This window comes from Taudactylus pleione, unplaced genomic scaffold (genome assembly GCF_031769625.1).
Source record: "Taudactylus pleione unplaced genomic scaffold, aTauple2 ptg000386l, whole genome shotgun sequence".
Lineage (NCBI taxonomy): Eukaryota > Metazoa > Chordata > Amphibia > Anura > Myobatrachidae > Taudactylus > Taudactylus pleione.
In genome coordinates, this window is record NW_028284787.1 from 9268425 (window position 1) to 9294323 (window position 25899).

General features: G+C 47.4%; 1 protein-coding gene across 3 annotated transcripts in view; it reads left to right on the forward strand.

Moving 5' to 3' along the window:
• Positions 1 to 25899, forward strand: part of CLPTM1L (CLPTM1 like) — a 66817-nt gene that overhangs the window by 35157 nt on the left and 5761 nt on the right. For all 3 annotated transcript variants that reach the window (XM_088445649.1, XM_088445648.1, XM_088445651.1), the window contains exons 10-14: positions 2022 to 2125; positions 3307 to 3372; positions 11807 to 11857; positions 12708 to 12790; positions 25429 to 25463. In XM_088445649.1, coding sequence (XP_088301775.1) covers positions 2022 to 2125; positions 3307 to 3372; positions 11807 to 11857; positions 12708 to 12790; positions 25429 to 25463 — 339 coding nt within the window. The remainder of the gene's footprint in view (positions 1 to 2021; positions 2126 to 3306; positions 3373 to 11806; positions 11858 to 12707; positions 12791 to 25428; positions 25464 to 25899) is intronic.

Below are 25899 nucleotides of genomic sequence, written 5' to 3' on the forward strand. Positions count from 1 at the left end.
CTGTTCACAGCAATGCAGTTTTCTGAGCAGATAGCCGGCTGGACTGTCTACACTTTCACGTGTGGAATGGACCTCTTCTCCATGCTATCTGCTCACGACATGAGACTACTTCTGGGGGCCCCTCCACCCTCACCGCAGTGTGTGTGGCAATCCAAGTGCTGACACCATCAGGTGTGCAGTGCCAGACTGCGCTCTAGGGGATAAGAATGTTTTGCTCCCTTTTCCTAGTTTACTAACTTGTTCAAAATGCTGCATTCTTGGTGTACATTTCTTTCTTCCTTAGCTAGCCTATATAATCTGTGATAGAATGTTCCAGATATAGGGTCTGTTTAAGTCCATTGATGTTAGCTTTAGTGGTTTCTGTTTCGGCCCTAATATTTTAGGTGGATAACATACACTTATGGATTTATTTAAGTTGGTTCCTCAAGACTATTTGTTTAGGACACACTTACAGATTTAAGAGGCATCTGCTTTCCTAACTCAGTAGTGTTTTTCTTCCCTGTTGGTAACCTGCAAGCCTGGTAAGGTTTATTACTTTTACATGAATTCTGTGATGTGTGAATACACGGTCATTCATGAGTGACCCTTATGTTTATTCAGAAGGCACTAGGATCCGAGGCAAATGGCCACTTGGTGGGTACATCGGGGGATGAAGAGATGTTCCATAGTATTCATCCAGCATGAGTAACTATGAGGCATATTCCTCAGCGATCTTGATTTTTGCTGATATTTTTGCTTCGTCGGGTAGTGGAGATACTGTATGGGCTGGCCATAAATACATAATAGAGTCTTAGCGTAGGCTATAGGAGAGACTGATCCTACAGATGTACTTCGCTCAAAAGTGGCATTACTGATCACTGTTAAGATGGTTTATCCTGGCTTTGTCTTCCTGGTAATTATATTTTTCTGGTAAAGTAGGAAGATTAGGAGAGACGAGCCTGGTATCCTAAGGTCACCTAGTTAATCCAACTCATCTTGGAGGGTGGATATTCTATCTAATGTCTCTTAATTATGTTAAATTAACAATGTTCATGTTCTTCAGGTTTATGCCTTTGTCTGTGGATGAATTCGTGTTCTTCAGTGTCGCCCTCTACCGCTGTTAAGGGTGAACTGTCACCTTTTCTGTGTCCAATATTTAAAGTGTTACTGTGTAACATTCCCCCTTCATGATTTGAGCCATGTATTCGGTAGCCACAGTACGGTCAGGCATAGCTTAGGGCCCCTGGGTTGAGTACCGGCTTGATTATGTTTCTGTCTTTTAACTTTCAGGGCCTCATGACCAGATCTTTCAGGTTGGCGGTAGCCTCCTTGACATTGTGGTATTAAGCCCTAGCTTTGCGGAATTCCTGTGCACACTTCTAAAGTATTGTATGGTGGTCTGTCTCCTAAGTAGTTGGCTTTGTTTTTGTTTTACACAGCTTTGCTGGGTGTTCCATCCCCAAGGCACAGCTTTGGGATGTCCTATCCTGAGGGCTTTGTTAGAAAAGAACCTACTGCAAGGAGTGGTTATATGGAAAAAGATTTAGCTACAGAAATCCTAATTTTAATAAATCCTCTTTAAAAAGCAGATTATGAAAGCAATAAAAGCAGTGTATTTTTATTTTTTTGTATTTGGTAAAACTTATGCTGCCCAGCCACTACTAGATGCGGGGGCGACTGCACGATTACGATATAGTAATCGTGTCGTCATCCCCCTAGGGGTGAAGTGCATACACTGACGGAGGTCGTCAGGTTGACAGTCATGGTCGGGCGATGATAGATGTTAAAAACGACCAGCGGGCGCGCGCATCGCTGGTCGTTTTTAACATTTTACTGCCCAATTTGCTGCCGATTACCAAGCGATTGAGCGATAACGACGGTCGTTATCGCTCAATCGCTAGGTTTAATCGCCTAGTGGATGGGTACCTTTACAGTACTCGCGACTATTTGAAAATGAGAGGTAATTCACAAACCTTTTTATAATCATTGAGATTGCAAACATGTTGTTTTGCTTTATTTGTAAATACTACTTTCTTTTGCAGTATTATGGCGATGCTTTAGTACTGTGGTAATCTTCCTTTTCCTCCTGGATGAGCAAACCAGTTTGTTGGTATTGATCCCAGCTGGCATTGGAGCTGTAATAGAAGTGAGTTTAAAAATGCAATGTATTCATAGAACCCATACAGTAATGTAACTAATAACTGTGAATGTTTAGTGTAAACTGTTTTTTGTTTTCTGTTTTTTTTTGTTTCTATGTTTTTCAAATCTGGGAAATGCTCATTTAATTTTTTTATTATAAATTTTTGTGTATGTTATTTTGGCAAGCACTACCATTTATATGCTTACCTTGCCTAGTGTCCCATGGCAAAATTCAAAATTTGACAGAACATATTGTATTTCATACAAGTTCTCTTAAACATTGTTTTCTAATGATTGTTTTTATGCCTGGGCTTTGCCTTGCAGGTCGCTACTGATTTTATTTATTTTCTTCATATCTATGGAGGAATTATAATTAAATGTGTTTTGTATTATCAAAAGTTAAAAAAAAAATAGTAAAGGGGTATATTATTTGAAACTGGGCTCTCTGTCAAATGAGGAATGTGTGTGTTTGTGCCAGTATGAAGCAGATATGGGGGCATTGAGTGCCTTCCCTCATTTATGGTAAACTTATTACTTCCATCATTTAATTGTGAAGGCCTCTGAATTAATGGAAGCCAGGAAGGGGTGAGGTCTTCCCTTTCCTTGTGCTTCCTTGGTTTTCTGCACTGTAAGGGGATTTTGTCTGGTGGTCAGCAGACAATAACTTCTCTGGGGTACTTACCTCTTTCAAACTAGGGTGGACCTAAATTTGTAGGTATGAGGTTGGGGGAGATGAGAGACTTATAGCCACTACACTCCCACACACCCCACCTCTTTTATCCCCTGTATTGCAGATTTTCTTTTTGTAGTGGAGCGCCGTCATGTTGAGAAAATGAGACTCGTCCGCACTGATGGTGCTAAATCCTCCTATGGATGACTATCAAAACCAGTCAATAGTCATGTAATGATTCTGTGGCAGTTTCTGACCATATTTTAATGAAATATAATCACTATAATCATATCACTATAAGAATATGTTAATATGAAAATTGCATTTAAAGTTATGACTTTTTTTCTCTGCTGGTGGATGTACACTCATGAAAACTTGCTGTAATTTCTATTTCACTGGCCCATAACCTTAGATTAACTATCTGATTATTTATTTACACTTTCCATTCACCAGGAAAGTTTAAGCTTCAGTGCTAGAGAATATTGGTTTTGAATGAAAACAGTGTTTTTTATTTTTAGGTCTGGAAAGTCAAGAAAGCCTTGAAAATAACCTTTCTATTCAGAGGTCTGACTCCAGTAATCAAGGTAAATTAGTTTTTTTTGCTTCATGATTAGAGGGATCTCCCCTTTATGCCTATTTTATGTTTTCTGTTCATCCTCCTGGTCATGTGTAACAGTTTTTAATTATAATTCACTAAACTAAATTCTACAGTGTAATTTTGTGGGAGGAGGACATTCTCACAGAATATTAGAATAATTACATAGAGAACGATGAATCAATTTAGTTGTACTATAATTTTCTAAGTTTTCTTAAATAAAATATTGATACTTAGTGCAAGCCCATTAATTTTGTATATGGTGTAATTAGGTAGCACTCTGGTTGTGTGTGTATTTTGCTTTCTTTATATTTATACAGTGTGTATTAATATGTAGCTTTTTATTATATATTTTATATTTATATTTTAGAAACCGTCCAAATGGTATTAGCTGATGTAGTAAATGAAAATGTATATCATATAACCTCTATTTTCTAATACGACTGCTTCTATTTAATCTACTTTAAATTGATCTATTAGTCAGCACGAGATAACTTGCTATGAAAAGTCTATTATGTCCCTGTTAAATCATACGATCTCATTCTCAAAAGAGCGGTTAGGAGCCTACAGATCCACTGGTTTATGTTGTTGGGTGGTCATCAAGTAGTTATACATTATAAACTGTATGTTATATACCATTTGGCATCATTTGCCATAGTCACAGGCCCAATGTGGTAGCATGGACGGGGAAGTCTGCCTCTGATTACTCTCTCTTACTACTTAGCAAAGCATGATTTTAGACCTCAAAAACTTCAAATTCTTAGTGCTAGAATGCAAAAGTAAATCAATTTATTTCCTTTTTGTGATTGTCTCTGTCTCCTGAGGGTGGCCCTGTGGGTCTGCGAACAAAAATATGCGAGTCCGGCAGACACCGTAAATGCGGCATATAGCCACACTTACTTGCAGCCAGGGCCGCTGTCAGAAATTGTGGGGCCCGGGACTGTCATAATAGGCAGGGCCCCCTCAACCTTCACAAACCCCCCACCACTTCCCACAACCCCCCTTCCCCCATTACCGAACCTATACACAATAATATATATATATATATATATATATATATATATATATATATATATATAATGTGTGTGTGTGTGTGTGTATATATATATATATATATATATATATATGTACTGTGCATGTTTTAGTTAAGTCAGAGTCCACACACACTTTAACTTACCTCGCTCCTCCATGCTTCTTCTGTCAGTCTTCAGGGAGGCGGAGCGGGAGGACGGCTGCCGGGCCCGGCTGGGTGAAGTGACTGACAAGTCAGTTAACTGTGACTAAGGTGCGGCAGCGGCGGCAGGTGTATAGTAGAGGATGCCGCCAGGCCTGTCACTGTGGCACTTGCGGCCAGGGGGTTAGTAGTGTCGGGCAGTATGTAGCAGGCGCTGGGCGGGCCCCCCGAGTGTCCGGGCCCGGTACTGCAGAACCGGCAGTGTCCCCCTGATGGCGACCCTGCTTGCAGCCACGACTAGGTTGTGGCTAATTGAAGTGACTCCTGTATGTGGCAAGATGACTGAAAAAGGCTTGTTCTTGACAGAGTTCCCTGACACAGGATTAAATAGTGGAAAACCACCAGGATGCAAAGTATTGTGGACCATCAGCTTTGAACATTTTATTTCTTCTAGTTGTCTGAGAATTCCAACAAATCAGGTTTCTCCTCTTCCTTTCCATTTCTAAAGACATTTTAAAAGCATCTCTACACCATGAATAATTGTTTGTGCAATATTGAACTATGAATTCATTGTTCACTGTTAACTAATGCATTAGTGCCAGCTAAACCATTTCCTACTAGGTGAGGAAGCAGAGGAAGAATATGGAACACAAACAGTCCCCATTGCAAAGTGACAGTGAATTTTGCACACAACTTTAGCCATAGAAAGATGTAGTGGTCAATGTGTACAAACATTTACTGGTGGTTAGGAAATTGTGATGTGTAAAAATGCAATTTCTACTTCAGGGTCCATAGGGTATCCACAGGATACCTTGGGGTATAGGTGTGACGTCAGTCGCAGGGCACCAAAGAGTTAAGCTTTCAGCCTCCCAGGATGCACTAGGTCCCCCTCCTATACCCCGCCCCCGAGCCAAGGCATCTCAGTTTAGTTTGGTGCCCGGCCGGAGTCGGGTGCACCTGTTGGAGTGGGGGCTAGAAGAGCCCCTGAAGCTTTTTCTTCATGCAGCTGTGGCTGCACATCAGGATGAACAGCATGGACAGTCAGTCCTGACATCCATGCTGTCTTCCCTACACCCCGCCGGTACCAGAACGCCGGTACTGATCCGGGGATGCTGGTGGGCATCTGGGGTCACAGCTAGCGGTGACCCCAGATGTTCCGGACTATGGCCGGATTCAAGGGGGACAGAGGTAAGCAGCAGGGTCCCGCGGTGGGTCCCCGCTGATCACATAGTCCTAAGTCCCCAGGCAGGGGGCTCCCTGGGGACTGGCTGCAGCGTGGAGCCAGGCGACCAACCTGCGCTTCCACTACCCCCTGGGACAGCGGACCGCAGCAGAGCGGTAGCGCTGCGGCGTCCCAGGGGTTAAATTCATGCCAGGGGAGCGTGCCTTCCCTGTCTCACAGCCAGCGCCTCCCCCGCTGCACACAGCCCTCTCTGCACTGTGCTGACTGGCCCTGTGTCAGCGCTCCTCCCCCAGGCCAGCCTTCTCTCTGCTCCTCGGTGGCCATCTTTTCAGAAGCATGGTGAACGCTGCTGGAAGCATCGTGGTCTGGGTCCCCCCGCATACCTCTCCTCCGCTGTGGTCAGGTCTGTGTATGCAGCGCTGTGTCCTACCAGGCCCTGTGTCTGTGTAGTTGAGTGATCAGCGCTGTTAGTGCAGGAATTGATTTTCTTTGCATTGTATGTGACTGTGCTAGCGCTGCTGCCTGTAACTTTTCTTCTCCAGACTGTCAGCTTTATTACTGTCCCTGTTCTTTCTGCTAAGCCCTTGCGGTGCGGTGCTGCAGGGTGGTCTCTCGCCTATTTAATATATAATTGGTGAGAGGGGTCACATACGTGGTGCCATCATGTCTGAAAGTGATTTTCCCCTCCGGCTACAGTGTACCACGTGTAAAGTACCATTAGCGGAGGGGGAGGGTAGCGCGGAGGGCCTTTGCCGGCAGTGTTTGTCCATGGCGCGGCCTCTTACGGTTACAGCACCGGTACAGGAGCCGCCCTGGGCTTGTTTCGCTCAGGCGCCAACAGCTTTTTGGGGGCCAGTTAGCTCCGCAGCCCGCGTTTACTCCGATGGGTTTGTCCCAGCAGTCTGTGGTGTCGTCACCCATGCAGGGTTTCCCACGACAATTGGTGGTACCCCACAGTCTCCCTATTTCCCCGCTCCCGGTTTCTCAGGAACCAGCGTGGGTTAACTCCCTGACGAGTTCTGTACAGCACTTGTCGGATGTGTTGCAAGGGGAGTCTGTGATGCGGCCTCATAAACGGCCGGTGGCGTCTCTGTCCGCTCCTTATGAGGATGACGAAGGGACGTCTGATGATGGGGAGATTCTGGATCCTTACGATCAGGAACCTCTCCATACTAAGGACGCTGATGCTAAGTCCAAAGTATATATTCCTGGACTTATTCGGGCGGTCCGCACAGCCTTGGTGATTGAGGACGAAGTTCCCCCAGCGGCTAAGTCTAAGTATGCCTTTTTCAAAGATGTGAAGGGCGATGCCACAGTCTTTCCTCTTTCGGGTCCGTTGGTGGACCATTTAGAGGAGGCGTGGAAACAGCCTGGCAAAAGATACCAGCCGCAGAGACGCCTGGCGGTGGCTTATCCGTTCGCGGATAATTATTTTGCTAAGTGGGAATCCCCTCCACAGGTGGATTCTCACGTGACCCGTCTTGTCCATAGTGCCACATTGCCGATGCCATCCATGTCCTCCCTTAAGGATGCTACGGACCGCAAGGTGGAAATCTGCCTGAAGTCCGCTTATTCCCTTGCGGGGGGGGGGGGGGGCAGCACGGCCGGCTATGGCCATTTGCTGGGTTGCCAGAGCGTTGGAGCGCTGGGCGGATTCATTAGAGGCTTCTTTTGATTCCGACTGTCCGGCCGAACAGGCGGAGTTGATTGGCAATCTCCGTGATTCGGCCACCTACATCAACGAGGCGGCTCTAGACATTAGTACTCTGGTGTCTAGAATTTCTTCAGCAGCGGTAGCTGCTCGTCGCACCTTGTGGCTGCGATCCTGGAAGGCGGACGCAGATTCCAAGAAGGGTCTGGAAGCGTTGCCGTTTACCGGAGAAGTTCTCTTCGGTCCGGATCTGGATAAGATTGTGGCCACGCTGGCGGCAGCCAAATCGGCTTGTCTCCCGTCGGCCGCTGCTCCTTCTGGTTCTGGACCATCGTCCTTTCGGTCATCTAGGGCCCAGGGCAGGCCCAAACCACAGTCGTTTCCTCGTCAGGCTGGCCCTAGGAAATCGGTCAAGCCCTGGAAGCAGGCATGGAGTACCAGACGTCCGGCCCCCAAGCCAGATGACAAGCCTGCGGCCTGACGGTCCGGGCCTCCCTTTGGGGGATCCCAGGGTGGGAGGCCGCCTGCTGCAGTTCGCCCAGTGTTGGTCGTTCACTACGACAGACACTTGGGTTCTGGAGGTGGTCTCCCACGGGTACGCCCTCTCCTTCCGGCACAGACCCCCGGCTCGATTCTTCAGCACAGGTCTACCATCAGACCGGAACAAGGCTACGGAGCTGCGGAAGGTATTGCACACTATGCTCCAGGCTGGAGTTATAGTGCCTGTTCCATTCTCCCAGAGGGGCCAGGGTTTCTATTCAAATCTTTTTTTGGTACAGAAACCCAATGGGTCGTATCGTCCGATTCTCAACCTCAAAGCACTCAACAAGTCTTTGCGGGTACCGAAGTTTCGGATGGAGACCCTACGGTCCATCATTCTGGCGCTGGAACCTGGGGACTACATGGTGTCATTGGACATACAGGACGCTTACCTGCATGTCCCTATTCTTTTGCGCCATCAACAGTTCCTCAGGTTTGCAATCCGCAGCGACCACTTCCAGTTTCGGGCGTTACCTTTTGCCCTGGCGACAGCACCACGTGTTTTCACCAAGGTGATGGCGGTCATGGCGGCTTCTCTGCGGCTGCAGGGAGTCCGCATGTTGCCGTACTTGGACGACCTGTTATTGGTGGCGGGATCTCCAGAGCTCCTGTTACGTCACTTGGACCTGACCATTGCCCTGCTGCAACGGCACGGCTGGCTAATCAACTGGCAGAAGTCCACTCTAATCCCGTCTCGGAGGATTCTGCATCTTGGAGCCTTATTGGACTCGGGACAGCAAAGGATCTTCGTGACAGAGGAAAAGATCTCTGCAAGGGTGCGCAGTTGTCTGCACAGCCGCCGAGTGTCTCTACACTCTGCGATGAGGTTACTGGGCTCCATGGTGTCGGTGTTCGACATGGTGGAATATGCCCAGTTTCACTCCAGACCTCTGCAGCACCTGATCCTGTCAAAGTGGAACGGGCTGCCTCAGTCTCTGAAGTCCCAGACGATTGTGTTCACCCAGGAGGTTCGCCTGTCCCTTGCTTGGTGGTTACAGACGACTCACCTCAGCGAGGGACGTCCGTTCTGGGTTCCAAATTGGGTCCTGTTGATAACGGACGCCAGTCTTCGGGGCTGGGGAGCAGTTTCGGGTCCACATCTGTTCCAGGGCAGGTGGACGCCGACAGAAGCGGAGCTTCCAATCAATATCTTGGAACTCCGTGCGGTCTTCAATGCTCTCCAGCAGGCACATCGGTTTCTCCAGGGTCACCCGGTACAGGTCCAGTCGGACAACGCTACCACCGTGGCCTACATAAACAGGCAAGGAGGAACCCGAAGCCGGGCGGCTCTCGTAGAGGTGTCTCGGATCCTGGTTTGGGCGGAGCGCAATCTTCTGGCCATATCATCGGTCTTCATCCCGGGAGTGCTCAATTGGGAGGCGGACTTTCTAAGTCGCCAGGACGTTCATCCGGGAGAATGGTCCCTGCACCCGGACGTTTTTCAACTACTGGTGGACAGATGGGGTCTCCCAGAGATCGACCTCATGGCGTCCCGGCACAACAACAAGTTGCCGGTGTACGAGTCTCGCACAAGAGACGAAGGGGCATCTCTGGATGCTCTGTCCGTCTGGTGGACGTACCGGTTCGCATACCTGTTCCCTCCGGTCTCCCTTCTTCCACGGGTAATCCGGAAATTCAAACAGGAAGGAGGGACACTCCTGTTGATAGCTCCCGCGTGGCCCAGACGGCACTGGTTCTCAGACCTTCAGGGTCTGTCCGTGGACAGTCCTCTGCGGTTGCCGCTATGACCGGACCTCCTGTCTCAGGGTCCTTGTCGTCACCCGGACCTGACTCGGCTGTCTTTGACGGCGTGGCTGTTGAGACGGCCATGCTGAGGTCCCGGGGGTTTTCCAGCTCTGTGGTGCGTACCATGTTGCGAGCTCGGAAACCGTCTTCCTGAAATATCATCGCGTGTGGCATATGTTCTTCCAGTGGTGTCGACCGAGAGGTTATGCACCGCGGGAGTTACGTCTGTCTCGGATTCTCGCCTTCCTGCAAGCGGGACTAGCTCATGGGCTTCGCCTTGCTTCTTTGAAGGTACAGGTTTCGGCCCTGTCTGTCTGGTTTCACCGTAGGATTGCCACAATCCCGGATGTGCGCACCTTTATGCAAGGTGTTGTCCGCATCCAGCCGCCCTTTGTTCCACCTGTGGCGCCTTGGGATTTGGCTGTGGTCCTGAGGGCTCTCCAAGGACCGCCGTTTGAACCACTGGGATCAGTGGATCTTAAATGGCTAACAGCTAAGACTGTTTTCCTTCTGGCTATTGCTTCGGCCAGACGTGTTTCTGAGTTAGGGGCTCTTTCTTGTAGACCCCCTTTCTTGGTTTTTCATGGGAACAGGGCAGTACTCCGCACTCGGCCCGAGTTTCTTCCCAAAGTTGTTTCCCAGTTTCATGTTAACGAGGAAATCATTGTTCCGGCCTTTAACTCACCGGGTCTTTCCGTGGGTGAGGCCTCTTTGGATGTTGTGCCGGCCTTAAGGACTTATGTTGACCGCACTTCTTCGTTTAGGAAGTCGGACGCTTTGTTTGTCCTCTATGGCTTCCGTAAAAAGGGTTGGCCTGCTTCAAAGCAAAGTTTGGCAGCCTGGATCCGTATGGCTATTTCTGAAGCTTATCTTCATGAAGGCCTGCCGGTTCCTCCTTCTGTGAAGGCTCATTCCACTAGGTCTGTGGGTCCTTCGTGGGCAGCTCGATGTGGTGCCTCTGCAGTCCAGATCTGCAAGGCTGCTACGTGGTCCTCTGTCCATACCTTCGTGAGGTATTACAGGTTTGACACCTTCGCCTCTCAGGATGCTTCCTTCGGGCGGCGGATTCTCCTTTCTGCACAGGAGCGTCCCCACCCTTAAAGGATACTGCTTTGGGACATCCCCAAGGTATCCTGTGGATACCCTATGGACCCTGAAGTAGAAAATATGAGATATGGTAAGAACTTACCCTTGTTATCTCTATTTCTACGAAGTCCATAGGGTTCCACAGGACTCCCGCCCTGTCGCACCTGTGCTGCAGATGGGCTTTGCTCTGGTCACCGGTTTTCCGTCTCCCTCTGGTGAGAATGTGATTCTTGTATGTGTCCAGATCTTTGTTCTCTCTCTTCCTTCTCCTCCTCCGGCCTATGGCTTGGTAACTAACTGAGATGCCTTGGCTCCGGGGCGGGGTATAGGAGGGGGACCCAGTGCATCCTGGGAGGCTGAAAGCTTAACTCTTTGGTGCCCTGCGACTGACGTCACACCTATACCCCAAGGTATCCTGTGGAACCCTATGGACCTTCGTAGAAATAGAGATAACAAGGGTAAGTTCTTACCATATCTCATATTATTCCAGTTTCTGGGGTAGGAGGATACAATTCTGGACCTTGAGAAGTACAAATGTCCAGCCAGAAGGATTAAAATAAGACTGTTCAGGGGCATTTCTAGAGAGGAGGGGCCCGTGTGCTGTCTCCGACACAAGCCCCATCCTCTCTGTCCAGCAGCCGGCAGCGCACTGAGCTGTGCGCGGCCAGCGCCGCAGTTAGACTCTTAGCACTAGAGTGCGCTCAGAGTCTATAGAGTATGCGCAGGTCACTGGGAAAATGACTGCGGCTGCCATTTTCCCTGTACTTCGTATGTGCAATCGATGGGAAAATGGCCACGGCGACCATTTTCCAGTAGTTTTTACAGCGCCGGACTCCCGCACCGACGTGGGACTCCGGAGAGGTAAGTATATTATGGGTGCAGGGTGTGCGTTGTGGCCTGCACCGTTATAGATACGCCCCTGAGACTATGTAATAGCTGAAGCTGCATTTTGCAGTAGACCTCTTGTACGATGTAGCCTAAATCATATTTTATTTTTTTTTACTGTCTCTGCATTGTTTATTTTAATAATTTTTCCCCCATAGTTTGGAGCCTGCAGTGAATCTGAAAAGAAAACTGAAGAATATGATACCCAGGTTAGTGTTCAGTGTTAATGCTTTATCTACAGTAAATTGTTAAGGTTAATTTAAGTTACCATGGATTTCTCTGAATACGTCTAAGGGATAAGGGCAGTCATGTTTGCCATAGGAAGGCAGGCTTAACATTTCTATAGACTAGCTCATATTCATACCTTCTCCTTATTCCAACTATACCACGACATTAAAACATCCAGTGGTCAACAGTAGTTTTATTACTGGTTGCACACAAAGCTTCTACTCTATAGTAGCCACACATTCTCTCCCCTTCACCAACTTCACTAGTGATTCCCCTACCTTATATATAATTTATCCTCTGCACCTATTAGATGGTAAGCTCATTCTTTCTGTTTAGTCATGTCAGTGTATTGTGTGTGTGTGTGTGTGTGTGTGTGTGTGTGTGTGTGTGTGTGTGTATAAATATATATAGATATATAATATAGCAAAGGGTCGCAGGCGGCACTTGGGAACAATAAATGCCAGTACACAGCTGGTTTACCAAATGTCAACGTTTCAAGACTTTAATGGTCTCGTCACTGATGACGAGACCATTAAAGTCTTGAAACGTTGACATTTGGTAAGCCAGCTGTGTACTGGCATTTATTGTTCACGAGTGCCGCCTGCGACCCTTTGCTACATGTTGGATCCTTGCTGTGGATACCTAGGAGGGCACCGGCTATATAATTTTTTGAAGGGAGTGCTGCTCACCTGCATTGTGAATATAATAATATATATATATATATATATATATATATATATATATATATATATGTATATATATAAATAATATATATTATAAAATCAAGAACCATCATGTAATAATTAACATGATTTTTTTTTCTTTTTTAAGGCTATGAAATACTTGTCTTACTTATTATACCCATTATGTATTGGAGGGGCAGTTTATTCACTTTTGAATATAAGATACAAAAGGTAAGACACCCAGAGATATGCCTATGGTGACACACGTTTTGAGGGGGAAATAATTTAATGCAGAAGTAAAAAGGATTGATATTTTACTTATTACTAGATCTAATAATACTTCAGCAAGTACACACCATTCCTGCAAATGTTTATGATGATATTTTTTGTAATGTTTTGTTTCGCAGTCATGCTTTGCCTTTAAACAACCATGAAACTGAGTGTTCTGTTCAATTATGTGGCTCAGAAACCAATATTATTTGGTGATTAAAGAGATTAGAATGTTATGTAACTGGTTTCAGACAATAACTGGTTTAACGTGCCAGTGCACAGAAAAATCATTACTAATATGGTGCGTACACACGGTCAGATTTAACAGGACGATAAGAACAATAACGATATCAATATATTATCGATTATATCGTCCTGTTTTTGAGCCCCCCAAACGATGGTCGATGCGCAGGCACAGATGGTCGATATCTACCATCACCCGTGCATGCAGGTCAACCTGGTCGATATCAACCAGGTTAGCTTGGTTACTATAGGGATGAGATAAGCCAAAGCTTAAATCAACAAATGAAGACTGCGCCTGTGTGTGATTGTGTAGTAAGCTTATATAATTTCAATCTGAATATAAATATAGAAATTAATATAAATATCAAGCTGACACAAAAGAGGTGCATTTAACTCCTTTATTAGAGTCACTGTGCTCTTAGGAGAAAACTAGTGAGTAAATGCTGCAGTACAAATGGTTCTGACAGATAAAACCAAAAATGTTGAAATGGTTAGAACTGAAATGAGGTGGAGAGGGGGGAGCAGATAGGTATGGATGTGGGGGAGTCATCATTATGGCCGCATAAGCGACTGCTGCAATCTCAAACTAATCACTGTGATCAGGATGATGTGTCATCCGATGACGGAGAAATGTTTGACCTTTCTGACCAGGAGCCTTTCCGTACTAAGGAGACGGAGTCTAAGTCTAAGGTATATATACCGGGCCTCATACGTGCAATCCGCATGGCCTTGGTTATTGAAGATGACGAACCCCCCGTGGCCAAATCAAAATATCCCTTTTTCAAGGATATCAAAGGTGACGCTACGGCATTTCCCCTATCTGGTCAGCTAGTGGATCATCTGGAGGAAGCGTGGAAAACTCCGGGTAAACGTTACCAGCCTCAAAGGCGCTTGGCGGTGGCATATCCCTTTGCAGAAAATTATTTCTCCAAGTGGGAAACCCCTTCACAAGTGGATTCTCATGTCACACGTCTAGTGAAGAGTGATACATTACCTATGCCCTCCATGTCCTCCTTAAAAGATCCTATGGATCGCAAGGTTGAAATATGTCTCAAATCCATGTATTCCCTTGCAGGAGGGGTGTGCAGACCGGCTGTGGCCGTGTGCTGGGTGGCTAGAGCCATGGAGTGCTGGGCTGACATGGACTCAGCACCTGAACAGGTGGAGTTGGTGGGTAATCTCAGGGACTCAGCCACCTACATTAATGAGGCAGCCTTGGATATAGGCCTTCTTGCTTCTAGGATCTCCTCGGCAGCAGTGGCAGCTCGTCGCACCTTGTGGTTGCGTTCTTGGAAGGCGGATGCTGATTCCAAGAAGGGTTTGGAGGGTTTACCCTTTAATGGAGAAGTCCTTTTTGGCCTTGATCTGGCCAAATTGTGGCTACCTTGGCGGCAGCTAAGTCTGCGTGCCTGCCATCGCCTACTGTCCAATCAGGGTCGGGCTATTCGTCCTTTCGGCCCTATAGAACCCAGAGTAAGCCCAGGGTACAGTCCTTTCCGAGGCGGACTGCTGCCAAGAAACCTACAAAGCCGAAGAAGCAGGCTTGGAGTACCAGACTTCCTGCTCCCAAGTCCGACGACAAGCCTGCAGCCTGACGGGACGGGCCTCTCTTTGGGGGACCTCAAAGTGGGAGGCCGACTTCTTCAATTCGCCCAAAGCTGGTGTCTGACCACTTCAGACACGTGGGTAAGAGAAGTAGTTTCGCAGGGGTACGCCCTTTCCTTCCGGCGGAGGCCTCCCAGCCGGTTTTTCACCATGGGTATTCAGTCCAATCAGGGCAAGGCCCTGGAGTTCAAGAAGGTATTGCGCTCTATGCTCCAGGATGGGGTCATAGTGCCGGTTCCTTTGTCTCAGAGGGGATTGGGGTATTACTCCAATCTTTTTCTGGTACAGAAACCCAATGGGTCCTACCGGCCAATACTAAACCTCAAATCCCTCAACAAATTTTTGAGGGTTCCTCGGTTCAGGATGGAGACTCTGTTTACCATCATCCTAGCAATGGAGCCTGGGGACTTCATGGTGTCGCTGGATATTCAGGATGCTTACCTGCATATCCCTATTGTCTCAACGCACCAGCGTTTCCTCAGGTTTGCAGTGGTCAACGACCATTTCCAGTTTCAGATGCTGCTTTTTGGTCTGGCCACAGTGCTTCAGGTGTTTACCAAAGTTATGGCAGTTATGACAGCTCACCTGCGGATGCAGGGGGTTCGCTTGTTGCCGTATCTGGACGACCTCTTGTTGTTGGCGGAGTCTCCAGAGAAACTTCACCATCTGCAATTGACTGTCTCTGTGTTGCAGACTCACGGCTGGCTGATAAATTGGAAGAAGTTCTCCCTGGTCCCATCACAGAGGATGCTCCATCTTGGAGCTCTATTGGACTCCCAGCATCAGAGAATCTTTGTGACGGAGGACAAGATCTCTATGTTCCAGGCAAAAGTTTGCGTTTGCCTGCTGAGTCACACGGCGATGAGGCTACTGGGTTCCATGGTGTCGATGTTCGACAAGGTGGAGTTTGCCCAGTTCCACTCCAGACCTCTGCAGAAGTTGATCCTCTCTGGATGGAATGGGTTGCACCAGTGGATAAAGTCAGACAGTGGTGCTTCCCCCAGAGGTACGTCTGTCTCTGGCCTGGTGGCTGCAGACTACTCACCTGAACAGGGGGTACCCCTTTTGGATTGCGGACTGGGTCCTTCTGACGACGGACGCCAGTCTCCAAGGCTGGGGAGCAGTGACGGGTCCTCCCTTCTACCAGGGAAGGTGGACGCTGTCAGAAGCTGCTCTTCCAATAAACATATTGGAACTTCGGGCAGTATTCAAGGCTCTCCAGCAGACAAGACGGGTCCTGCACGGGAGGGCCATACAGGTTCAGTCAGACAACGCCACCACGGTGGCTTACGTAAACCACCAAGGAGGGACCCGCACTCAGGCGGCTCTGACAGAAGTGTCCCGCATTCTAACTTGGGCAGAAAGACATCTCACTGCAATATCGGCATTGTTAATACCAGGAGTCCTGAACTGGGAAGCAGACTTTCTCAGCCGTCAAGACGTGCATCCAGGAGGTGTTTCAGCTACTGGTGAATAAGTGGGGCCTACCGGAGATAGATCTCATGGCCTCCCGACACAACAACAAACTGCCGGTGTTCGGGTCAAGAACAAGAGATGCAAAAGCTTATCTAGAGGAAGCCCTGTGGGTCAGTTGGACCTTCCAGTATGCGTACATCTTCCCTCCGTTCTCCCTTCTTCCTCGAGTGATATGCAAATTCAAGCAAGAAGGCGGCACACTCCTACTGATAGTCTCTCAGTGGACACTCCGATGCTGTTGCCTCAATGTCCGGACCTGTTATCTCCGGGTTCTTGTCATCATCCAGACCTGGGTCGGCTGTCTTTGACGGCGTGGCTATTGAGACTGCCCTCTTGAGGTCCAGAGGGTTTTTCAGCTCTGTGGTTAACACCATGTTACGAGCTCGGAAGCCTTCATTTGCCAACATTTACCATCGGGTATGGCGTGCTTTCTTTCAGTGGTGTCGCCCAAGAGGCTATGCTCCTCGGGTCTTTTGGTTATCCAGGGTGCTGACTTTCCTACAGGCAGGTTTATATCAAGGTCTTCGCCTTGCTTCTCTTAAGGTGCAGGTGTCTGCCCGATCTATATGGTTTCATCGTAGGATTGCTACACTTCCTGATGTCCGTACTTTTATGTAAGGTGTACTGCGTATTCAGCCTCCCTTTGTTCCACCTGTGGCGCCTTGGGATTTGGCTGTAGTCCTAAGAGCTCTTCAAGGACCGCCATTCGAACCACTGGGCTCAGTGGATTTGAAATGGCTTACCCTTAAAACGGTGTTTCTTCTGGCTATTGCTTCAACCAGAAGGGTCTCGGAATTGGGGGCTCTATCATGTCAACCTCCATTTCTCATTTTTCATAAAAACAGGGCTGTGCTTTGCACTCGCCCTGGTTTTCTCCCAAAGGTGGTATCTAGTTTCCATATCAACGAGGAAATTATTGTGCCGGCCTTTAATTCACAGGACCTTTCGGTTGGGGAGGCCACCTTGGATGTGGTGCGGGCCTTAAAACTTTGTTGACAGCACTGCTTCTTTTAGGAAATTGGACTCTGTTTGTCCTTTATGGCTTCCAGGAAGAAGGGTCGGCCTGCCACTAAGCAACCATTGGCAGGATGGATTCGCCTGGCTATTTCTGAAGCTTTATGTTCATGAAGGCCTTCCTGTTCCATCTTCTGTTAGGGCTCATTCCACTAGGTCTGTGGGTCCTTTGTGGGCAGCTCGACGTGGCACCTCAGCGGTCCAGCTTTGCAAGGCAGCCACGTGGTCATCTGTCCATACTTTCATACGGTATTATGCCTTTGATACCTACGCCTCTCAGGATGCTTTCTTCGGGCGGCGGATTCTCCTTTCAGCACAGGAGCGTCCCCACCCTTAATGCTTTGGGACATCCCAAAGGTATCCTGTGGACACCCTATGGACCCTGAAGTAGAAAATAAGAGATATAGTAAGCACTTACCTCGTTATCTCTAATTCTACGAAGTCCATAGGGTTCCACAGGACTCCTGCCCTGTTGCACTTGTACTGCAGATGGGCGTTTTGCTCTGGTCACCGGGTTTTCCGTCTCCTTCTGGTGAGAATGTGATTTCTTGTGTGTTCCAGACTTTCTCCTCTCTCTTTTCTCCTCCTCCAGCCTATGGCTTGTGACGTAACTGATTGCCTGAGGCTCAGGGGCGGGGTATAGGAGAGGGACCCCAGTGCATCCTGGGAGGATGAAAATCTTAACTCTGTGGTACCCGATGCCTGACGTCATCACCTATACCCCAAGGTATCCTGTGGAACCCTATGCACTTCGTAGAAATAGAGATAACAAGGGTAAGTTCTTACCATATCTCTTATTATATGGAGCATTAACAGGAATCTGGACATCTTGAACATACCATACATGTATTCTGCAGAAAACGCAACTGTTCATTATAGTGTTGCCTTCTTTATGGTATTATAACCATTCATTTGAAACTATGCTGTTTCGGTGCCAACTTTGCTAGTCACACTAGTCATAACAACTAATCCCCAACCCCTTTCTCTTATTGGTGGCCCAAGTGTCTGACTAATCTATTGGTGAGGTATGTGCTCTGTTGAACACGCCCATTCATCCGTACCGTTTCTGGGTTTTGAAATCCAGCAGTAACGCAGCGGAGGCAAACACTTTTTAAATACATGAACGCTAAGGTGTTCCTGCAGAATTATGATAATGGCGGCTTCCTCCTCTCCACCAGTAACAGCGAGCTATAGTTCTTCTTAGAAAGCCAGTCTCCTTATTTATTAACATGACAGATGCTGTAAAACTGCTACTTATGCTCACATTTTCTACTACTCCTGTGTGGATTTTTCACAAATTTACTAGTAAGACAATGTTTTTATAAATCCAAATAACAAATTCTAGTGCTCAATCGCACAGGTCTGCAATTTTACTTTGTAAAATATGATCATTTTAATAGCCTCACTAAAACAATAGAAACTTTGGCCAGAGTTTAAAGTATATCCATTTCTGGGGCTCTGACTGCTTTGTATTTGCTGTATAGTAAATGTCATCATTAGTATTGGTGCACCAGAAATGGGCTGGTTTCAGCAATTGTTATGCTTTTCTCTTCAGTAACAACCAATTTAAGTATATGGAAGTAAATGCATGCAAAACGCATAATCAATTTAAAGACACGCTACCCTTAAAAGAAAAAATGTATTTGCTCCCCCTTTTCCAGCACACACTCATATTTATTTTTCAGGGTCCATAGGGCTCCACAGGTAGACAATGGGATGTAGGTGGGACTTGGAGGACCGGACACCAACAGCAAAGCTTTTCAGTCCCAGGATGCTCCGGTCCTTCCCCCTATACCCCGTCCACAGCCTGAGGGAAACTCAGTTTCGTTGATGTCCGGCAGTAGCTGGATGACCGTTTTAACAGGGGACTGCTATTAAGCAGCCCAAACTTATTTTGTATGATTTAACTTTAGTTTAATTTATTCTACTAATGAGCAGCAGCACGAGACAGTCCTTTGGACGTCTGCACTGCTGCTCCATCACCCCTCCGCGGCGCTGTGACACCAGCCCTCGGCTAGGTACTCTCGGCGGGGCTCTGAGGGGGACCTAGCTAGCGAGGCTCCCTGGACCCCAGACTGCAGCCGGGACTCAAGGAGACAGGTAAGGAGGATCCCCGCTTGTATGCACAGTCTTACACCTGGTCTTAAGAGACAGACCGGAGGCGCTGATGTGGACACCGGTTTGTCCGGGACTCCACTAGACCACCTTGGCATTACTAGCACTGGCGCAGGGCATATGTAAGGCCAGGGGACTCTGTGATTAAAGTCAGCATAGGGGAGAAGGTGCTCTCCCTGCAGCCCCTCCCCCAGCTCAGGGTGAAATTCCACTGCGGTCTTGCTGTTACTCTCTCACCCTCCGGCCCCCTCTGAGACTCATGGTAGCCATTTTTCCAATCAGGTCTTTAGGAACGCTGCGTCCAGTCTCTCTGTCTCCCAAGGGCCAGGTTATACAGCGCTATAGCCTACAAGCCACTGCGGTCTGTGTAGTTGATTTTAGTGCCCACTGCAGTTATATTGTATAATCTGCATTGTATGTGACTTATGATAGCGCTGTTGTCTGTTTTCTTTTTCATATGACTGTCAGCTTATACCTTTCCTTTCTTCTACCATAATCCTGGCATACTAAATGTATAGGGGGGTTCGTTGTACCTCACTACTCATATTTGTGAGGGCTATCACATACAGTACTATATATCGCTGTTGCCCACTACACTGTGCCATATTACACTTACAGCTGGGTTGCTCACTGCACTGCCAGATTGTGTTACATTTATTCTTGCAGCTATGTCTGGCAGAGGCAAAACTGACAAGCAGCCTGCGCCTCCCACTCTGGTGTCTTGTAAGTCCTGCTCAGCAGGCTTTAACTTCAGAGGACCTCATTCAGGATGGTTTTTGTGCATCGTGTTATACTGCCCCTGGCCCATCAGCCTTGATGTCCTCTCCTCAGGACCCACCCTGGGCTACTTTTTCACAGATGCGGGAAAAAAATGCGTACCATCTAAAGGTCCCTGTGGTAGCTCCCCCTATGGGATGGCCACAGCAGATACTCCCTGCAAATCCTTTGCCTCCCCCATGGGTAGACATACTTTCAACCTCAGTGCAGAGTCTGGCGGATTCCTCTACAGCCTTTCAGCAAATGCTGCAAAAAGAGAGACCCTTACCTAGTAAACCTACTAAGCGTGCTGTGTTATCTTCCCAGTCCACCCAGCTATTAGATTCTGATTTATCATCTGGGGAGGCAGAAGATGCAGACCTCTCTCATCCTGACTCCCCTTCTGGAGACTAGGAATCCCCCTCTAACTTGAATATACCTGCACTTGTAAGAGCTGTAAAATCTATACCTCAAATAGAAGAGACAGAACCTGCTCCTAAGGCAAAACAGCCATCCTTTAAATGACAAAGTATTTTTTTCAAGAATTTCCTCACTCTGATCAGCTATCTGATCATATGAGTGAGGCATGGAATATGTCCAGTAAAAGATTTCAGCTACCTAAGCATTTAAGTTTCTTTTACCCTCTTCCTGCTACTGATTGCGCTAAATTGGAAGTTCCCCCAGCAGTGGATTCCCACGTGACACGTCTGGTCAAAAATGCTACCTTACCTATCCATACTGCAACCTCCTTGAAGGAGACTATGGATAGAAGGATGGAAGCTTGTCGAAAATCTATATACTCTCTTACAGGAGCTATTACTCGACCTGCTAGTGCTAAGGCCATTGAGATTTGGGCAGAGGCCATAGAAGAGACATTTCCCTCTGATGCTTCGAGGGAACAGCTGTCCTACATATCTCACATTAGAGATGCAGCCTCCTATTTTGGTGAAGCAGCTATATGAATATGGCTCGCCTAGCTTCCAAGGCATCTGCCACTAATGTAGTAGCCCGCCGTATTGTTTTGCTCTACTCATGGAAGGCAGCTGCCAACTCTAAAAAGGCTTTGGAGTCTCTGCCTTATTCAGATGATATCCTGTTTGGCCCAGAATTGGACAAAATTGTGACTACCTTGGCAGTTTTCAAGACTGTGTTCCTGCCCTCTGCATATAATGCAAAGCCTCGAACATCATCCTTTTGGTCCTTTTGTCCTCAAGAAAAAGCTAAAGGTCAGTCCTTTTCAAGGCATCAAGCATCAACTAAGACTTCCAAACCTAGTGCCAAACAGACCTGGGCTACTAGTCGTCCACCTACGAAATCTGAGGACAAGACTTCAACCTGACTGGGTGTGCCTCTCCCTGGGAGGCCGACTTCTTCAATTCGCCCAGTTCTGGCATCAGACCACAACAGACGCCTGGGCAAGAGAAGTGGTTTTCCAATGATATGCCCTATCCTTCCTGAGGCGACCCTCTGCACAGGCCCTCCATCGGACCCACGAAAGGCCCTGCTGCTGCAAAAGGCCATTAAGTCCTTACTGCTCTCAGGAGTACTGATTCCGGTCCCCTCCGCACAGTGAGGGAAGGGCTATTATTCTACCCTTTTTTTTTTTTTTTTTTTTTTTTAGTTCAGAGGCCCAACGGGTCTCATCTGCCTATCCTCAACCTCAAGTCTCTGAACAAGTTTATCAGTATGCCCAGGTTTCGTATGGAAACCCTCTGCTCTATTATCCTGGCTATGGAGCCTGGGAACTTTATGGTGTCTCTGGACATTCAGGACGCTTACCTTACATGTACTGTACCTATAGCGCCTTCTCATCAGCAATATTCCGGTTTGCTATACTACTACATCTTTACCAATTTCAGACTCTGCCTTTTGGCCTTTCATCGGCTCCTCGGGTATTTACCAAGATCATGGCAGTTATGTCAGCCTATCTTTGTCGTCAAGTGATCAGACTGCTCCCATATTTAGATGATCTCTTGCTGTTGGCCAGCTCCCCAGAAGTTTTTCACTGCCATCTACAGATAACCATTGCCTTTCTACAAACGCACGGTTGACTGATCAACTGGAAAAAGTCTGACACCTTCTCAAAGAATGGTACATCTGGGAGCCCTCCTGGACTTCAGGTTTAGAGAATCTTCCTAACGACAGAAAAAATCTCTGTATTACAGCTCCAGGTGCGCAGACTACTACACAGTCGCAGTGTGTCAATTCACTCTGCAATGCAGACTCTGGGCTTCATGGTGTCTCCCTTCGATATGGTGGATTTCACTGAGTTTCTCTCCAGGCCCCTACAACACCTGATCCCCTCCAGGTGGAACGAGCTGAGATCCCAGATGATGAATCTCTCCCCGGAGGTTCTCCTGTCCCTAGCCTGGTGGCTACAGACGTCCCACTTGAACAAGGGATGCCCCTTTTGGATCCCGGACCGGGTGATTCTAAACACGGACGCAAGCCTCCATGGGTGGGGCGCGGTGACCAGCCAGCCCTTCTTCCAGGGCCGCTAGACTCCAGCCGAGGGGGTCTTACCATCCAATGTCCTAGAACTCCGAGCCATTTACAGAGCTCTCACTGTGGCTCAGGACATACTTCAGAGCAGGCCAGCACAAGTACAGTCCGACAACGCCACGGCACTGGCCTACCTCAATCACCAAGGACGCACTCGAAGTCGGGCAGCAATGGCAGAAGGGTCCTGCATTCACATGGACCGAACGCCAACTCTCAGCCATCTCCGCAGTGTTCATCCCAGGATTTCAATTGGGGAGCGGATTTCCTCAGCCGTCACGATGTGCATGCAGGAGAGTTGTCTCTACATCCAGAAGTCTTTCAGCTTCTGGTGGAAATATGGGGTCTACCAGATTTTTATCTCATGGCCTCAAGACACAACCACAAACTACCATATGGAGCCAGGACAAGGGATCCCAACGCGGCCTTTGTTGACGAATTAACCGTGAGGTGGGCCTTCCAGTTGGCGTACCTCTCTTCCCCACCCAATATCCCTTCCTCAAGTTCTTCGGCAGTTCAAACTGGAAGGGGGCAAGGTACTGTTGGTAGCTCCGGCTTGGCCCAGACACCATTGGTACTCCGACCTTCAAAGGCTCTACAAAGACATTCCTCTTCAAATTCCTTACAACCAGACCTGTTGTCTCAGAGTCCCTGTCTACATCCAGACCTGGCCTGCCTGTCTTTAACGGTTTGGCTCTTGAGACATCCCTCCTAAGGTCTAAGGGATTTTTTAGCTCTAGTCCAGACCATGATCAGAGCTCGTAAACCGGCCTCTGCCAGGATTTATCACTGGGTATGTCATACATATTTCCAGTGGTATGCTCCTAGAGACTGTGACCCTCAAGTTTTTAAGGTATCTAGAAGACTTGCCTTTCTTCAGGCTGGATTGGATCTTGGACTCTGCCTAGCATCTCTGAAAGTGCACGTCTCTGCTCTGTCCATCTGGTTCCAGCGCACAGTTGCTCCTCTACCGGATCTTCACACCTTCCTGCAGGGTGTTCTATGTATACAACCTCCCTTTGTCCCTCCTGTGGCTCCGGGGGATTTGTCACTGGTTCTCCACGCACTTCAGGAACCTTCATTCGAACCCTTGGAATCAGTGGATGTGAAGTGGCTCACTGCAAAGTCGGTTTCTTCTAGCTATAGCATCTGCCCGTAGGGTATTGGATTTAGGGGCGCTTTCATGTCGCTCCCCATTTTTAATCTTTCAGCAGGACAGGGCTGTTCTTAGAACGCGCCCGGGCTTCTTCTCAATCTGGTTTCTCGTTACCACATTAATAAGGAAATTGTGCTTCCGGCCTTTCAATCACCAAACCTCTCGGCAGGTGAGGCCTCTTTGGATGTGGTCCGTGCTCTAAAGATCTAGCGTGGACCACACTAGTTCCATCAGGAAATCAGACTCCCTCTTCATCTTATATGGATTCCATAAGAAGGGATGGCCAGCTAACAAACAGACTCTGGACAGATGGATTCGCATGACTATCTCACAGGCTTACGCGCAGACTGGCCTTCTTGGGCCAGCTACAGTATCTGCTCATTCTACTCGCTCTGTGGGACCCTCGTGAGCAGCCCAGCGTGGCGCCTCTGCTGAACAACTACGCAAGGCGGCTACATGATCTTCTGTCCACATCTTTCTTAGGTTTTATGCCCTTGATACATTTGCCTTTCAGGATGTTTCCTACGGGCGCAGGGTTCTCCTCTCAGCTCAGGAGCGTTCACACCCTTGAACAACTGCTGTGGGACATCCTGATTATCTCCCTGTGGAGCCCTATGGACCCTGAAGAAGAAAAGGAGATTTATGGTAAAACTTACTTTCGTTAACTCTTTCTTCGAAGTCCATAGGGTCCACAGGGCGCCTGCCTTGTCGCACCTGGCTTCTATGGGTTTCTTCTCTTGGTCACTTGTTTACTTCTCTGTGTGAGAGTGTGATTCTTCAGTGTACCAGTATTCCTTCTCTCTTATCCTGCTCCTGCCATGGGCTTGTTAACAAACTGAGTTGCCCTCAGGCTGTGGACGGGGTATAGGGGGAGGGACCGGAGCATTCTGGGATTGAAAAGCTTTGCTGTTGGTGTCCGGTTCTCCAAGTCCCACCTACACCCTTTTGTCTCCCTGTGGACCCTATAGACTTTGAAGAGAAAGAGTTAACAAGGGTAAGTTTTACCATAACTCCTTATTAGGACTTCCTACAAATAGAAATATACTTAAGTGATGGCAATCCACACACACACACAATTACACAATGTCCACCCCTGCCATTAGGACAGACCCACCAACCATGATATGATGGGAATGTATAAAATAAAACTGGAGGTCTCTGGCATTGTCTCTGCGATTGTATGCTGGAGAGAACAGAAACAGTGCTCTATTGTGGGACACTCATTTGGAGGATAATGGTACTAGAAAGGTGAAATATCGATTCAATGTAAACAGACAGACGTGTTGTGGAAAACATACAGAGTAAAGTAACACCATGAACCAGTATGCACAATAATAGCTGGCACATAGCCTCAGTAGGATGCGATCGTAGTCTGTTACATAACTCTCTAATCTCCTTCCAAAGTCATGCACCTCATTTAAAAATTAAATAAATACAAATGACGTGTGGAGTCCCTTTTTTCAGTTAAACCCCCTGCTAAGATGCAATTGTTTCTGAATACTCCTATAGTGCATCCAGCAGTAGCAGTCTTGCCCTGCTGGTTTGGGGTGACAGGTGCCCTACAAAAGGTAATCTGCAAATTAGAATTGTGCTGTGCATATACTTTTTGCTGTACCTTGTAGTATAACGGATATTTCTTACCAACTGTGTACAGGATCCATAGCACTTTAGTACTGTATAACTTAAAAGTTGCCTTTGCAGTATTTAATTTTTTTTTTTTTAAATCCAATTACAGCTGGTATTCTTGGTTAATCAACAGCTTTGTCAATGGTATGTATAAGTCATATTTATGTTATTACATATAATTTTCCTTTAATCGTATAATATTGAAATAAAAGTTCTTGATGAGTTTTGGTCCCTAAATGTACTGTACATGAAATACATAGAAGCAAGCGTAGTCCATTATGTCTGAGAATGTAAAACTGTCTTAGTGATTTTTTTCGGGTGGCTTTTACATTTATAAAGTAAAAGATTAGGAGTCACAAGTCCCTATCACAGGCTAATAGTTATCATATGCCAACGGAATGTATACACGTGCCCGGAAGTGATCACATTTTTCTTATGAATGTTGAAACATTTGCAGTACACACAGTTATATTTGGCCATTTTGGATTTTACTTTTGATAATCAGCCTGATTCAGGGTTGTTCACTATTGCACAGCCACTGCGACTTTGTACGCAATGGCTGTGCCATAATATGCGCCTC